The sequence below is a fragment of the Astyanax mexicanus genome, chromosome 9 (genome assembly GCF_023375975.1).
Source record: "Astyanax mexicanus isolate ESR-SI-001 chromosome 9, AstMex3_surface, whole genome shotgun sequence".
Taxonomy (NCBI): domain Eukaryota; kingdom Metazoa; phylum Chordata; class Actinopteri; order Characiformes; family Acestrorhamphidae; genus Astyanax; species Astyanax mexicanus.
In genome coordinates, this window is record NC_064416.1 from 5,393,062 (window position 1) to 5,409,240 (window position 16,179).

Here is a 16,179-nt window from a genome sequence, read left to right on the forward strand (position 1 = left end):
AGATAGATAGATAGATAGATAGATAGATAGATAGATAGATAGATAGATAGATAGATAGATAGATAGATAGAAAACAAATGTATCTAAGCTCTCCTAAAATATAATAAATATAACAATAATGGAGCAACAGACGGTTGTTTATCAAAAAACTAATTTATGATCAAAATAAAATAATATTATTTATTACACATGTCGTAACTGATATAAATGTTGTGTGATACATTCAGAAATTATTAGTCTGCTATAACAGATGACAAAGACAGAAAAGAAATATTTTTTAAATATCAGTGTAAATATTCTATTGGCCGATCATTCGTTAGAAATTGTTCACACAGTAGGTTCATGTATTAATTGATGTAGTAGAATAATAAACGATGAGTCTGATATGACAGTGACTGGTATGAGCTGGTCGTATCCTGTGAGGATTAGTGAGTGAGGGAATGTAATGGTGAGGTGTGAACTAGAGTCAATATTAAACAAGGGAGGCCACGGCTTCCACCTAACTATCCTGAACAGAGAGGCGGGTCCAGAACACTCACAGATAACACAGTGGATAACACACACACCGCTCCTAACTCAGCTGCTCATTATTTATCTTATAAAAATTCCTGTAGTGCAGCTGTATTTACATTTACATTTACATTTATGGTATTTAGCAGACGCCCTTATCCAGAGCGACTTACAACAGTGCTTCAAAGTTACTTAAGATATCCAAAGCTAGTTTGTAGACTAGGATCAAGAGATACATAGAGCTTAATCATGTTAAGAACCCTAGGAACCTTTTTTTTATTTTTTTTTTATTATTATTAGTTTAGGAACTCTTTGAAAAGATGTGTCTTCAGTCGACGTTTGAAGACCGTGAGTGACTCTGCTGTTCTGACATCCAGTGGAAGTTCATTCCACCGCCTTGGTGCCAGCACAGAGAAGAGTCTGGATGTCTGTTTTCTGTGTGTTTTGAGTGATGGAGGTTCGAGCCGAGCCGTACTGGAAGCTCTAAGAGCTCTTGGTGCAGATCTGGCTTTGACCATCGGCATCAGGTATGAAGGTGCTGGTCCGTTTTTTGCCTTGTAGGCCAGCGTCAGGGTTTTGAATCGGATGCGGGCGGCAACAGGAAGCCAGAGGAGGGAACGCAGCAAAGGAGTCACATGACTGAACTTCGGAAGATTGAAGACGAGTCGTGCTGCCGCGTTCTGAACTAACTGTAGTGGTTTGGTGGCTCGCAGTGGAAGACCAGCCAGTAGAGAGTTGCAGTAGTCAAGTCTTGAGATGACAAGAGACTGCACAAGCACCTGAGTGGCATCCTGAGACAGAAACGGTCGAATTTAAATTTTAAATTTTAAATTTTATTTAAACACAGTACACTCTGAACATTCACCAGACTGGCCGTTTATTACACACTCCTACTGTATACTGTACAGGTACTCACTGGCCATTTTATCATAAACACCTAAATAACTAAACCAAACCCAAAGAAGAACCATTTTTGTTTGCCTAATTAAAGTCACTCTCTGTATGTTTTGGGGATTTAGAGACCTTTTACAGACTATGTTATATTTATTTAATTGCATTCTTCATCAAAGAATTTTAAACTGTAGAATTCAATAGAACTTTATCTGATGAGCAAATAAATTTAATAATGAATGAATAACTGGAATATACTTAAACGTTCCCTGTAATGAACATCATTCAGTAACAGATGCTGTAAATACTGTATATCTCTTACAACAGTAGACCAATTTATTATAGCTGCACCTTTATTCACCTAAACATAAAAAAACTGCTGTAGAACACCATATTTTGATCTAAAGTTTACTCAGTGAAGCCCAAACTTTAAAAATATTATTTTAGTCAATACAGTTTAATTGATATATTATGTGCCCTGGCGTGCCCTTTTATTATGAAGTCAAAAATGGCGAAATAGCTATAATGGCTAACGGATAACTAGCACAAGAACAATCTGTCCAACAATCATCCCTAGTGTTAAAATACTGTATGTTTCTTTACATTAGTTGCTGTGGTTCCACTGTTGGAGTGTTATCAAAGTCCATATAGACGTCTCTTTGGATGGGGAGCGACCAAAATACTGGAAACTGAAGGTCAGATTACTGTTTCTGAAACATAATTTACATCACTGATAAAAATCTAAAAAAAAAAAACATTCTGAACAGTTTGTAGCGTTTGACTCAAAAATGCACAAAAAAAAAAAGATTTTTTTAGGCATGTTCTGGCTGCTGCGCTTGCACCGATCTCCACATCAAGGGGAAGCTTCCCCATTAGCACACTGCCCCACTCTGCTCTCAGCACAACCAGCAAGATGATTGGCTCTGTTTTTTTACTTGGTAGATCTTTATGTGAACTCCTATTCATATTTCAGGTAGGGTCAATAGCAAAGTGCACCTATATGGTAGGTGTTACTTAGGGCCGTGCAGAGACCTTTGGAGGGGCATGTGCTCAAAGTCAAAAGGGGGCACTATACAGAAACATACCTTACAATATAACTCGTTGTTTAATGGTCTTACTGTGGTGTTACTGTAAACTACAAATGAACAGAAGTCAGGTTAGATCAGTGTTTCTCAACCCTGTTCCTGCATATTCCCACTGTTCCACATTTTTAGAGCTTTCTCTGCTTTAAAGGCACTTAATAAAGTAAGTTGTGGTATGATGTGTCTAATACACAGCTGGATATACATAATGATTGATTTATGATTAGGGATTTTAACAGGTAAACTCAGTAAAGGACTGTTTATTAGCTGATCAGTTTGATCAGGTGGAAAATACACAATTTTAGGGCAGTGACCAGGGTTAAGAAACTGCTTTAAACTACCAGCATTACCCAGTAATAAATTCTAGCTGTCCTCAACATCCAGCTTCTAGCAAACTAGTTACAACTTACAGTAAGTCCTGCAATCCTAAATTAATGAACACAATATGACAATGAAATAGTTATTGGCTGATCAGGCACATCAGGGCAAGTTAAACATTACATTTATATATTTGTATATGTTTTTTCAAACCTTGACTACTTATCTATCTAATTCCAAAGTTAAGCTAACTGACTAGACACAAGCTGCAGTTTATTAATCACACAGTGGGTTTGATCTGTGTGTTTTGATTCAGGTGTATATTTTTAACCAGCTATCAGAAACAGTGTCATCACAGTTTACATGGTAAGCCTACCGTTACCTTTCTTTTAGAAAAATCCCTGTATGTCCATGTGTGTTTTAACATCAGCTGCTGCTGCAGCCCGCTGTTAAAACTTGCATCAAGCGTAGGGGGGGTGTGGGTGACCATTGAGTGTAAGTAACTACAAGGTAAGTACAGGGGTTGGATAATGAATGAAACTGAAACACCTGGTTTTAGACCACAATAATCTATTATTTCTGGTGGAAACAGGAGAGTTGAGGTGCACATTGAATTCTGTCGTGATTTGAGCAGCCGTGGTTTTATGTTTTTTGGATACAATCCGGGTTAGCACCCGAACATCCCTTTCAGACAGCTTCCTCTTACAGCGTCCACTGTTGGATGTGGTCGGTCCTTCTTGGTGATATGCTAACATTACCCTGGATACCGTGGCTCTTGATGCATCACAAAGACTTGCTGTCTTGCTTACAGACACTTTTGAACTCTGGTATGTCACCCATAATGTTGTGTGCATGGCAATATTTTGAGCAGAACTGTGCTCTTAACCTGCTAATTAAACCTTCACACTCTGCTCTTACTGGTGCAATGTGCAATTAATGAAGATTGAACACCAGGCTGCTCCAATTTAGCCATGAATCCTCCCACACTAAAATGACAGGTGTTTCAGTTTCATTGTCCAACCCCTGTACATTCACCATGCCAACATACAATACTATATGTCACTGGTCACCACCAGGTGAAGGTGAGCTTATAGAAGAATCCGTAGCTCTTAAAGAGAAACCCTTTATCTGAGCTGTGTGGTTTCAGGCTCACTCTATAGCCTTTAGCCTCAATGTCCATCTTTATACAATCCAGCAGATCCTCCACAGTGGCCGGAGCGTTCCAGGGCCCGAAGCTGACTACAGACTCTTTCTTAGAGTCCAGACTGTCCAGGGCATCGTTGTACTTCGCCAGGTCTTCCTCGGTCCTCAGGACGCATATGATTATGGTGGAGGACCTGGAGGCCATGGCCTCGGCCCTGGCGACCCGGACGATCACCTCCAGGTTCTCGTGGTAGTTTCGCACCCGAGACAGAAACTGCTGGCGTCCCACCATCTCTCCGAACATCTGCGGGGTTTCCTCCAGGAGTTTCACCAGGGGCTTCAGGTCATAAAACAATGCCTCCCTGTGGAGCTCCAGCAGGTTCTTGCTGGGGAGCTCTTCAGTACGGAGGTACTGCAGGATCAGCCCAAAATGTGTCCCGTCTCGGTCTATAAAATAACGTCCCTCTCTGTCCTTATGAAGCTTCAGAGGCCCGGAGAACATGTCTGCCAGCTTGGAGTTGGGGTATTTGCACAGAGTGCCCAGAGTGGTGGAGTATAACTGCCCACCGATGTTCAGCTGCACAACGGAAAAGTGCTGAGGAGAGAGTTAAAATGGACTAAATTAAAATAAACAAAATACACAAATATTAAAACAATACCTGTTCACACATTAGTGGAAAAAGGACCATTTAAGTTTGTCTTTTCATGAGTTATTTTAGCCAGAAAAGGTATTTACCATCAGCTCACCAACCAACCAATCAGCTCACAGTAGCAGTAATGCTAGTGTATTTACAGTGTAATAATACCGAAATATAAATGTACGTTTTCTTTACCTTTTTTTTTTTTTTTTTTTTTTTAGTAAAATACATTATTTTCCCTTCTAAAACTAAAGGAATAGTAAAGGAACAAGTAGATAATTACTATTTTTAATTAGATTTTTAAGCCATTAAGCTCCATTCACCCCATTCATAGAGGACGTATTCCGAAAGCCCTCTTTTTAACTTTCATTTTCTGTTATAAAGGGGCAATCGAAAGTGTGTAGACTCTTCATGGACAGCTCTGGCCATGCAAAAAAGATCAATTTTGGACTTGTGGTTCTCTTTCTATGCAGTCCTACTGGCTGTAGGTAGCCACTGCTCCTGACTTCCAGCTGCAGACTGGTCTAGATATTAAACCTGCTAGATATTTGCTGGATGTCTGTGACTGTGCAAAAGCGAGGTATTTGTTGTTTTAGCCCATTAAAAAAGGGCTAAAATCAAGTAGTGTGACCTAGGCATAGTGTTTTAAAACTCAGAGAACTAATGTATTTAATTATAACATAATTTTTTGTTTAAATGTATTTTCTTTGGTTGCATTACATCTTGACAATCGAAAAACAACATTTAAAATGGAGCACAGTTAATATGCGTTTATGTCAATAAATAATCACCAAGTGTAATATTTTGCATCATTTTGTTTGATTTGATCTATTTTGAAAGGAAAAAATATACAACACTAAAGGCTTTTTGAACAATGACTGTTTATTAATCCTGTTATAAAAATGAAACAAAGGTTACTTTAATACTATTTATGACAATAATTAATGACAAAGTCTAATATTTCTCAAATATGTCTCATTTTTTTTTATTTGGCTCTTTTTATCTTTTATTTGTCTACTATCTAGATTTACACATTTTTTTGCTGAATTTGTTCGTTTCTGTATGTTTTATAGCAGCAGTTTTACAGCACAACACCACTTTATCAGTAACTAATTAGCTCCTAATTCTATTTTTGGGGGATAATGTATGTTGATTTAGCTTCTGAACAGTTTTCTATTTACTCAAACCTTTAAATTAGCCATCAAAAGTGTCCAGAAATCAACATTCCACTGCAACTAAAATAGTTCCTGAGTAATAAAAGTAGTTTTTCTATCTTCTTTTTTCCATAATTTTCAGTTTTAGCTCAGAAACTTAACAGTAACTGTAGCTGAGTATCGGTATGCAGGTTATCAGACAGGTGCTCACTCTACACAACAGCTGCTACTCCAGAATAAGAGACAGATACTTTATTATAAACCTCCTAAAACTTCTAAACAAACCATTTAAATAACTTAAAAACTGAGTACACTCACAGTCAGAGGCTCGGCGGACTGTTTCCGGGGGGATTTGCTGTCCGGGAGACTCATTTTCTCCGAGTTCCACTGTCAACTCCGTTCATACACGAGCAAAGCAGCAGCAGGAGGCAGGTGAGCTGGAGGGGGCGTGGCCTACACGCTTCAGCAGGTAGGCTGGGCCGTAAGAAAAAGGGGCGTGGCTTTCGCTGCTTTGAACCAGGCTCTTTAAAACTTTAACCCACTATAAAGTTAAAAATTCAGTTAAAAATTACAGAGTGATCTATTTAAATAACTTATTTATTTTATTGATGATGATTATGAAATAATGAAAAGCCAAAAATCAGTTTTTCAGAAAATTTGAATATTAAATGATTAATATTTTTGGCAGTGTGCCAAGTCCTGCTGGAAAATTAAATCTCAAAGTCAAAGTCAAAGTCAAATCTGCTTCTCCATTAACACAGTGGATCAACACCAGCAGATGACATGTCTCTCCAAACCATCACTGATCATCAGTAAATTTTACATTTCATTTGTAAATCAAGGGAGCAGAGTTTGGAGGAAGAGTGGAGAGACACACAGTCCAAACTGCTCGAGGTCTAGTGTGAAGTTTCCACCCATCAGTGATGGTTTAGAGGGTCAGGTCATCTGCTGGTGTTGATCCACTGTGTTTTATTATCAAGTCTAAAGTCAGTGCAGTTTCGTTTTCCCAAAAAATCTTACAGCACTTCATGCTTCCGTCTGCTGACATTATGGAGATGCAGATTTCATTTATTAGCAGGACTTGGCACACTGCAAAAAGTATCAATTGGTCTTATTTAATATACTATTTTTTTTATTTAATAAAACAAAATACAAGCTCCATTTTAACCAAAAAGAAGTTTTTTTTGTTTTACCTATTCAAAAAATATACTCTAACGAAAAGTGTAAGTACACTTTCACAATTAAGAGATTATTGCTCTTTAAAAGGGAATAACTGAACTACTATGCTATAATATTACACCAATAACATTTAATGGTCTTAAAAAAAAAAAAAAAAAAAAAGAGTTCTCAAATTATTTCAAGGACAAATTGAAAATTGTGGTACCACTTTAAAATAAGGCTGCTTCTAAAAATATTTCTAAATAAGATTGCACATTCATTTACAGTTAGTCATTTTAGTTAGTTACTTATTTAAGATCTTAAGGATTTAACAGTATAAATGAATGCAGGGTCACGATTTGGCAAATGACAGGACACTATTGCCCCTTTCCATTTTTGATGGAATTGCTTATTGTTTTTTGTTTACAATCTAATTATTCAAACTTTTTTAACAAAAAAAAAAAAAAAAAAAAAAAAAAAAAAAAAAAAAAAACACATTTACTACCATTGAATGATCAGGTATTTAATGGACTGAAATTATACTAGAATATTACCCAAAATGTTATACTGAAGCACAGGTCAGGAAAATTTAAATAAAGTATTTTTCACTACCCAATTGAGTAACTTTGCTTTATTAATGTTTTGTAATGAGTAGAACATTTAGTTTAACTCTTAATTGGTCAAACTGGAACAAATAATTTAAATTAAAATCTACAATACTGATATGAAGTAGTTCTCTTATGTGCTTTTTTCCTTTGTGTTAGTCAGTTAAAGAAAAATTCTGGATGTGATGACCTGTTTATTTTTATATATAGTTGGTCTTGGGTGGAAAACTGAATACATCTGATTACACACAATATTACAGTCGCCCATAGAGGATTAACCTCAAGACACAAGTGACTTACTTTCTCCTTTCATTAACCCAGCATCTGCTTTTCCTTTCCTTAACACACCTGATCCAACTTATAAGTTTAAGGAGTGTTAAATCAGCAGGAAGTCTACTAAAATGTGTAGGCTAGTTTCAGGTCCAGGCGATCAGATTATACTGATGAATAAATGAGACCAGACAGCAAACAGGTATGGTATTTGTCCTTTTATTTTTGTACAGAAAATGACTGGACTTCCATCATCCAATAGCGAACACCTGGAAGAGAGAGGAAAATAATTAACACCAGAATAACCTACCATTTTCAAAAGCCTTTCATCAGTACAACACCCTTCTCAGACAAATGCCTCAAAATCTTCAGGTTAAAGGGACGTTCTGCTCCGAGGACTGAAATCAGAATCACAGAACGTGACTCTGACCCAGAGATCTCGGAGAGAGAGCATCCCGTTCCGACTCGTCATCGTATCATCACTGAAGGGGTGATAGAGTACAGTACTCTACAGAATACTGTATAAATACTCATACTTTAAAATTATTAAGATGCTAATTTCAATGGAGTGAAGGCTTCATGTTAAACTGATAAATAAAAGGGTCAGAAATGACCAGGAATAAAATTTTACACATTCCTATATTGCAATAGATTTGTTTGTGCTATATGTAAGTGACTCTACCTGATGTAATTTATTGGAATGCAGTAGATACGATACAATTCTGATAGATATAAACAGTATAAAAAGCCAACACCCTTAGTGCATATAATCATGCACTAATTGAAATAGGTGACATGGCAAAAATCTATGAAAAAACTCTTTTTTCCCACAAAGAAAATACAGCATCAGTGGCAGATTTTGTTATTTAAATGCTCTTTTATGCATAGTAGAGTGATTCTTTAATTTGTGCTTCACATTGGGCAATTAAACAGGACTCTAAACTCTAATGTAATGTACACTTGGCTCAGTGCTCTAAAAGCACTGATTCTCAATATGGTTACAGCTAATAAGTTTTTATCAACAATAAAATACTGATATATTGTCTACCCTTACATATCTAATACCACTGGGTTAATACTGTATATCCAGTAAACAGTTATTTGTACTTAATTTCATTGCATTTTAAATATACAGCTCTGGGGGAAAAAGGAACAACTTAATGAGTTTTTGATTTAAACCAAGCTGAACTGCTTGATTTTTTGCACCAGAAGTAAAGGCATAAAGTTACCAAAAAGCAGTGTGTAAGACTTGTGGAGAACATGCCAAGATGGATAAAGAAAAATGTGATTAAAAACCAGATTTATTCCACCAAATATTGATTTCTGAACTCTTAAAAAAATGAATATGAACTTGTTTTCTTTGCATTATTTGAGGTCTGAAAGCTCTGCATCTTTGATATTTCAGCCATTTCTCATTTTCTGCAAATAAATGCTCTAAATGACTTTTTGGAATTTGGGAGAAATGTTGTCCGTAGTTTATAGAATAAAACAACAATGTTCATTTTACTCAAACATGCATATAAATACCAAAATCAGAAAATGATTCAGAAACTGAAGTGGTCTCAATTTTTTCCAAAGCTGTACATCTTTGCTAGATTTTACTTTTATGTTTAAACATTGTGATCTGTGGTGTTGTGACTAAATCAGCCCTAGTCTTACCCTCTTATGCAGTGGGTACAGGAGTTCCTTGTGGCATGACTGGAACTTCAGGCTTGGCTCCTTTCTGCTCAGAGACTGGGGTGGTGGGGAGGATCTCCTCCTTGGGTTCCACGATGCTGACGTGGTCAGGCAGAGGCTTCTTGGGGCCAATCTTGCCGCTGGGGTCCCAGGGAAGCATGATCTTAACCTTGATGCCAAGCACACCTGCACAAATGCCATGAGAATATATTAGAAACACTGCCAAGTCTCTCAGAATCATAAAAGACAAAACAGACTTGTGCAATAATCTTAGGTCTTCAGTTCTAGGTGCTATTTTAAAAAGTTAAAAGTTCCATGTAATTGCACACTCTGAACATCATTCAATCTTTAACATTAAACTCATTACGCGCTCCATATTGTTCTTCCTTCTCAGACAAATGCCTCGATGTCTTCAACCGAAAGGAACATTCTGCTCTGAGGACCTAAAGCCAGAAGCACAGAACGTGATCCACGACCCAGAATCCTCAGAGACAAGACACTGTCCCGTTCCGACTCGTCATCGTATCATCACTGAAGGGAGCAGGATCACAGCCAACGGCACGTATAGGAGCAATCATTTTAATTATACTTTTTTTTTTACGCATTATAAAGGCACACCATCAATGAACGCCTGTTTTCTGGTCTATTTTAATACACAGTGTGTAATGCTAATGCTGCTCCAGCAGTGCTAGCCAGGGTTAGCAACAGGCTACAGGCCGATAATACTCCGTTCTGAATGGGGAACTAGCGGTTAGTGGCTAATGCTAATGCTGCGCCAGCTGCGGTGCTGGAGAACTAAGCTGAAACTCCTGTATAAGACTGTACTTCAGTGGAGTGGCTTTACTGTTCCTCAATACCTGACTGGTAGAATTCATACATAAGAAGCAACAGATTATAAGTTAGTGACCATTTTTGGGAAAAATACATTATTTTAAGTGCGTCTTATAGGGCAAAAAATACAGTATGCAAGACATTTTTAAATAATAACAAATAAAAGTCAGCGATTGTGCCCATGGAAGACGTACACTATTTACAGTGCCTCATACAGAGCCCTCACTCACCCTGTCGGAGCAGGACGTGACGGACAGCGGTGTCGACGTAGTAGTTGACTGGGTCTCCACTGTGGATCATCAGACCATCCACAAACTTCATGGACTTGGCCCTCTGACCCCTCAGCTTACCAGAGACAACCACCTCACAGCCCTTGGCCCCGCTCTCCATGATGAAGCGCAGGACACCATAGCAGGCCCTGAGAAAAGACAAGACAATCAGAAACCTGTGTGAATCATCTGCTTTCAAGACCCAGTCATAATGCTAATCATTTTCACTCTTCTCAGACAAATGCCTCGATGTCTTCAACCGAAAGGAACAATCTGCTCTGAGGACCTGAATCAGAATCACAGAACGTGATCCACGACCCAGAATCCTCAGAGACAAAGGGTGTCCCGTTCCGACTCGTCATCGTATCATCACTGAAGAATAAGATCTAAGCCTAAACTGAGTGGGTGGCTTATTGGTCAGCACTAAGGGTGTCATATTGTATCATACTGTAGAATATATCGCCAAAAATGTAATTGTCGTCACATACATGCCTTATTATACTCGGATTTTTTAATGCCATATGAGACATCTAGCATAACTTTTGCTGTTTGTAGCAAAAAAGAAAACATTCACATTTAATTTTCTATTAAATACTATCTACTAAAGACTGATTACATATGTTCAGTATAATTTATTCTACTTCAGTCCTGGATATATAGAGTACATTGTTAATATGTTAGATAATTGACTTTTGTTACAATCTGATGAAAATCTCAATTAGTGGTGCACAATGTCATATCTTATGCAATAATACCACCAAGTTGATTTATTTATATAGCACCAGTAATATATTCTTGACGTTTTTTATTTAAAGTGAATAAATGTATAATGTTCTTATAATACGTTTTTGTATCATTGCTTATAATTCTGTTGCAGTGGTTAAGGCTATATTGCCCACCCCCAACATACACGTGCAAATTTGTAGCAGACAGAAATTTATTTCAGTGACTTTTACACTAAAATAAAATGTACTGGTGCAGCATTTTCCCGTAAAACAGCACTTCATACGTCCTTCTGCTGACAACTTTTATGGAGGTGCGGATTTCATTTTCCAGCATTAAGTCCACAATAAAGCTTAACTACACTTAATAATAAAAAAAGATAAGTAAAACATTTAATGCGACTCACCTACGGACAGCCAAGCCTCCGAGCAGCTTGTAGCGCAGAGACTCTGCCTGGGCGATGGCGCACAGTCCTCTGGTGGCAACCTTCTCAGCATAGAGCTGAAATCATAGGAGGAACAGGCAGGTCAGTATTAGCATAATTAGACTCAAGAAATCTGATGTAAATGTGCTAAATAACCAGGCAGATGATGCAAAAAAATAAAAAATAAATAAATAAATAAAGCTCACTTAAAAAGGAGACACATACAGTATCACAGAACTGAGTACACCACTCACATTTTTGTAAATATCTGATTATACCTTTTCATGGGGCATAAACTTATTGTGCCCTTAAAATAAACTGAACTTCCAGCGACTAGTATAAGAGAATTGAAGCCAAAATACCAAGTTTAACAGCTCTGCTCCCCATTCACACATAAAAACTTGGAACATGAATCCAGGAAGGGAAAATGGCAACTTTGAGACAATTTGGCCATTTTCACTTAGCTGTATTCTCACTTTTGTTGCCAGTGGTTTAGACCTTAATGGCTGTGTGTTATTTTCAGGGCACAGTAAATTTACACTGTTATATTAATGCTGGACACTGACTACTTTACACTGTATCAATGTGTCATATCTTTAGGGCTGTCTCATAAAAAATTATAATAAAATATTTACAAAAAATATCAGGACAATTGCTAATGCAGCTTCGAATTAAACTTTCTGAACCATTCACTCTATTATCAAAATGTAGTTTATTTTTTTATAAAATGCACATTGCTCTTCCTTCTCAGACAAATGCCTCGATGTCTTCAACCGAAAAGAACAATCTGCTCTGAGGACCTAAAGCCAGAAGCACAGAACGTGTTCCATGACCCAGAACCCTCAGAGACAAGACACTGTCCCGTTCCGACTCGTCATCGTATCATCACTGAAGGGAGCAGGATCACAGAAAATGGCTACAATGAATACATTTTGGTAGTCGACTAATCTTACAATGTAGTCATAGTTGACGTATTTCTTCCATCCCCTCAAGTTAGGCTAAGTGTTGGAGATACTGTACTCGGTCCACTCCATTAAAATTAAGTTACATTTTATAGTTTGTTTTGTGCCATATCAGCAACATGTTGGCTATTTTATGGCATCAACAAATGTTCATAACTTGAGCATCACAGACTTAGATCAGTTTCTTCAAATGAAGGACTTCCAGTATTTGAGCTGGTGGAATCTTTTCAAATAGTCCTTTTATTTCTAACCATGTAAGTTATTTCTGGTGGTTGATAGTGCAAGGCAGTCCACTGACAGCTTTATTTTTTTTTAACAAAATAATTTCAGGGAGGAATCTCCTTGGGTAGAAGAAAAAAAAAAAAAAAAAACAAGTATCCTGGACTCCAGAAAATTACACCCAGCCTGTGTGAATGTTTCCTATAACATACTTTGTAATTTTGAGTTAAACCAGCTGTCCTCACCAGTACCAACACACAAAAAAAAAAAAAAAAAATCACGACTAATTAAACAAATCAGCAGATTAGCCAACTACTAAAATACTCACTGGTTGCAGCCCTACTGAAAAGCACAAATCAATAGGTAGAACAGGTGATTGGAAAATAAATTTTGTGGAAATGCATGATTATAGATATATTTTTAGCGGCAACTGGAATTCATACATTTTCATGGAATTAATATTGCAATATGTTTCCCTTTCCTACTTATTCATTTGTGCTTAAACAATTGAATCAAATTTTAATATACTACCTGTGCACTTAGAGCCTTATTTTAAATATCAGGGTCGTCAGAATTCTAACAAGAAAATTGTGGAGCTACTTTTAGTTTGTTAACGGTGTAAAAATAGCCATTTCTTTGCATGGGCAACTCTATGCCCCTCTGACTAGCATTGTGAGCCTGTTGCATTGAATAAAAGCTGTATTTTGTCTCACAGGCTTACCTCCACGCTGCCCTCTGGGAACCCAAACCTCTTCTGGACGACAGCAGTCAGTTCCCTAATGCGACGGCCCTTCTCTCCCAGGACGTTCTGGGTCCTGCAAAGACAGCACAACTGCTCATCACCTGCATGTTTAAAAAGTCTCATTCAGCCTTTTAACATGTTTCACACCTGCAGCTTTTAAGTGAGTAAATCATGGATAATTCCCATTTTAAGCCCACCTGGTGGCAAGGATGATGATTTCTGTTCTGGTTGGTGTGACGCGGACCTCCACACCGGAGTATCCATCCTCAGCCAGCTCACGAGTCAGGAACTCGTTCAGCTCGGCTTTGAAGATGCCATCAGAGACAAACTGCAGACAAAATCACCACAAGGTTAGTGAATCTTGCATGGTTCATATACATAACATTGACTAGCATACTTGACAAACTTAATAACTTAAAAACTTAATAAATATTTCCACATCAAAAATTACACAAACCTCCCTTAGTCATCACCAATTATTTTTTAAGAACATTATCTGTGACCAATTCGGTACGATCTTGCAACTGGAGGTTAGCATGTTAATTTAGACCAAAAAGATAAAAGAAAATAACATACATTATGCACCTATGCAGATAGTTGTTGGTGCACTAGTTCTAAAAAAAATATAATAATAACAATAAAAATAAACTCAGTATGCTAAGTTACACCTCATCATGCTTATCTAATTGAGGCACTTCATAAGATACTTTAGTTTTTGTACAACTATCTGTTACACTCATGAGTGCAGCAAACCACCCCCAACACCTCTAAATATTAAATATAAATAACCATCATAAGCAGGGGAGGCCAGTAGATTCACATTCAAAGTTTACCTATACACAGTATTTTGAAAACCAGTAAAAAATTGTGGGAATTCTGGGCCGATGCCGATACACATGTAAGCATTTGCTGATGCAGATATACATATTTATAACTTACAGAGAGCGCCTACACACCATCCTAACATTATAACAGAACCAGTTTGAAATTTCAGTTTGAAAATCACACAGATGCAATGATATCCAAATTATATCAGTAAATAACAGCTTTTCTGTCAATACCAATATAATTTCGACAGTGCACCCCTAATTTAAATCAATGTTAAAAACTTACAGTACAGTAAATTAATGCACTTCATGCCAATAAATGACAAATTTGACACTTCATGTAGTTTACTGTTCCCTCAAACACTGAAGTTTGTGCATAATTAATTTATTGCAACATGATAAAAATTACTACACTGCCCACCACTAAATACATGCTGCCCAATAAAAAAAACAAACAAACAAATCTTCAGTTTAGTAAATGTATTGACGAATGAGCCAATATAAAATGTTGCAAAATTACCTGAAACAAACTCTTAAATTAAACTAGTTACCCCTGTAAGTTACAATATTATCACTTCTGTTAAGTTGCTGTTTTGGACATGGATATTTTTTACTGGACAATGACATATCAAATTTAATATTACCATATTTCTTAAATCGGTGATTGTAAATGGTCGTAAAAATAATTATTACTCAAAAGCATTGATATATAAAAGTATTTTAAACAGTGATATTGTAGGACTATTAAAATGCAGTTACATAAAGTTTCAGATAGTTTAACTTATTTATTGCCATTAAGTGATCGTACTTCTGTATTTAACTTTAAACAGCCTAAACATACTGCTACTGTTTTACTGCAAAAAACGTCTCTTTAATACAATTTAAATACACTGTAACCAGTAAATACATAATTGCTGAAGGTTATTTAACTTATACTTTAACACATGTAAGTTACCATAACTATATTTATCACAATACACTAACTTAGTGTAATGCTATAGTTATTTATATTGTTAAATAGAATATTTTAAGACTACAGACTACAAGTGTGCTAGCTAGTTAGTTACCAGCTTTACACAGGATAAACGTCAGTTTATACTAAGAGCCCATTAGTGGCAGATCAACCGGTCAAGCTAAAAACACCACAATTACGGTCTTTAACTAATTAAATTAAGTTACAGCTACAGGCATAAAGCCATCACGTACCCATTTCAGTGTATAATGTATTTCCCTCAGTCTGGCTGATTCTTTTGCTTCTCTGAAACATGTTAAGAGCTGGTTCTGCAGCTCTACTCACTCCTCACTTCAAGTTATATATAAAAAAAACTATAATTAAACTCTCTGTAACGCAAGAGCGCCGGTCTTCACGGGCGGTTCCAGCTCCTAACTCTGCCCCGCAGCATGAGCTCAGATCCGCCGCGGAGCGCCCGCCAGACCCATCCACCCCAATCCGCCCTAAAATCTACAGCGCAGCGCCCGCAGAAAGACACAGGCACACCGCTAAACCCCAGCTCTACACTATCTGATCTTTATTTGTCGTTAATTCGCGCTGATTTAAGTGTAAAATGTTATAAAACTTACTCACCTTTCTCTTCTTAGAAATCTGCACCGCCATCTTGCAGTAGGCCGCAGACAGGAAAGGAACGCGCAGGAAGCCGGAAATCCATTTAAGCCGGCCTAGCACTTCCGGACGGCATCCTTGCGCTGATGGTAATTGTAGTTTTTGGATTTTATTT

At 37.2% G+C, this 16,179-nt stretch overlaps 2 protein-coding genes and 4 non-coding genes across 6 annotated transcripts; all 6 read right to left on the reverse strand.

Moving 5' to 3' along the window:
• Positions 1–3,521: 3,521 nt before the first annotated feature.
• kctd14 (potassium channel tetramerization domain containing 14) lies at positions 3,522–6,226 on the reverse strand. Its single transcript, XM_007257761.4, has 2 exons — positions 6,055–6,226; positions 3,522–4,539 (listed from the first exon to the last, which is right to left on the reverse strand). The coding sequence occupies exons 1-2, from the start codon at positions 6,106–6,108 to the stop codon at positions 3,868–3,870; spliced, it is 726 nt and encodes a 241-aa protein (XP_007257823.2). The 5' UTR covers positions 6,109–6,226; the 3' UTR covers positions 3,522–3,867.
• Positions 6,227–7,972: 1,746 nt separating this feature from the next.
• Positions 7,973–16,141, reverse strand: rps3 (ribosomal protein S3). The gene is made up of 7 exons (XM_007257759.4): positions 16,029–16,141; positions 13,814–13,944; positions 13,596–13,689; positions 11,676–11,770; positions 10,508–10,695; positions 9,429–9,632; positions 7,973–8,038 (listed from the first exon to the last, which is right to left on the reverse strand). The coding sequence occupies exons 1-6, from the start codon at positions 16,056–16,058 to the stop codon at positions 9,433–9,435; spliced, it is 738 nt and encodes a 245-aa protein (XP_007257821.1). The 5' UTR covers positions 16,059–16,141; the 3' UTR covers positions 7,973–8,038; positions 9,429–9,432.
• On the reverse strand, positions 8,111–8,257 carry LOC125804671 (small nucleolar RNA SNORD15). The gene has a single exon (XR_007440826.1). It is a non-coding gene; the product is annotated as a small nucleolar RNA SNORD15 (small nucleolar RNA).
• Positions 9,832–9,983, reverse strand: LOC125804673 (small nucleolar RNA SNORD15). The gene has a single exon (XR_007440828.1). It is a non-coding gene; the product is annotated as a small nucleolar RNA SNORD15 (small nucleolar RNA).
• LOC125804674 (small nucleolar RNA SNORD15) lies at positions 10,775–10,924 on the reverse strand. The gene has a single exon (XR_007440829.1). It is a non-coding gene; the product is annotated as a small nucleolar RNA SNORD15 (small nucleolar RNA).
• LOC125804672 (small nucleolar RNA SNORD15) lies at positions 12,436–12,587 on the reverse strand. The gene has a single exon (XR_007440827.1). It is a non-coding gene; the product is annotated as a small nucleolar RNA SNORD15 (small nucleolar RNA).
• Positions 16,142–16,179: the final 38 nt, after the last annotated feature.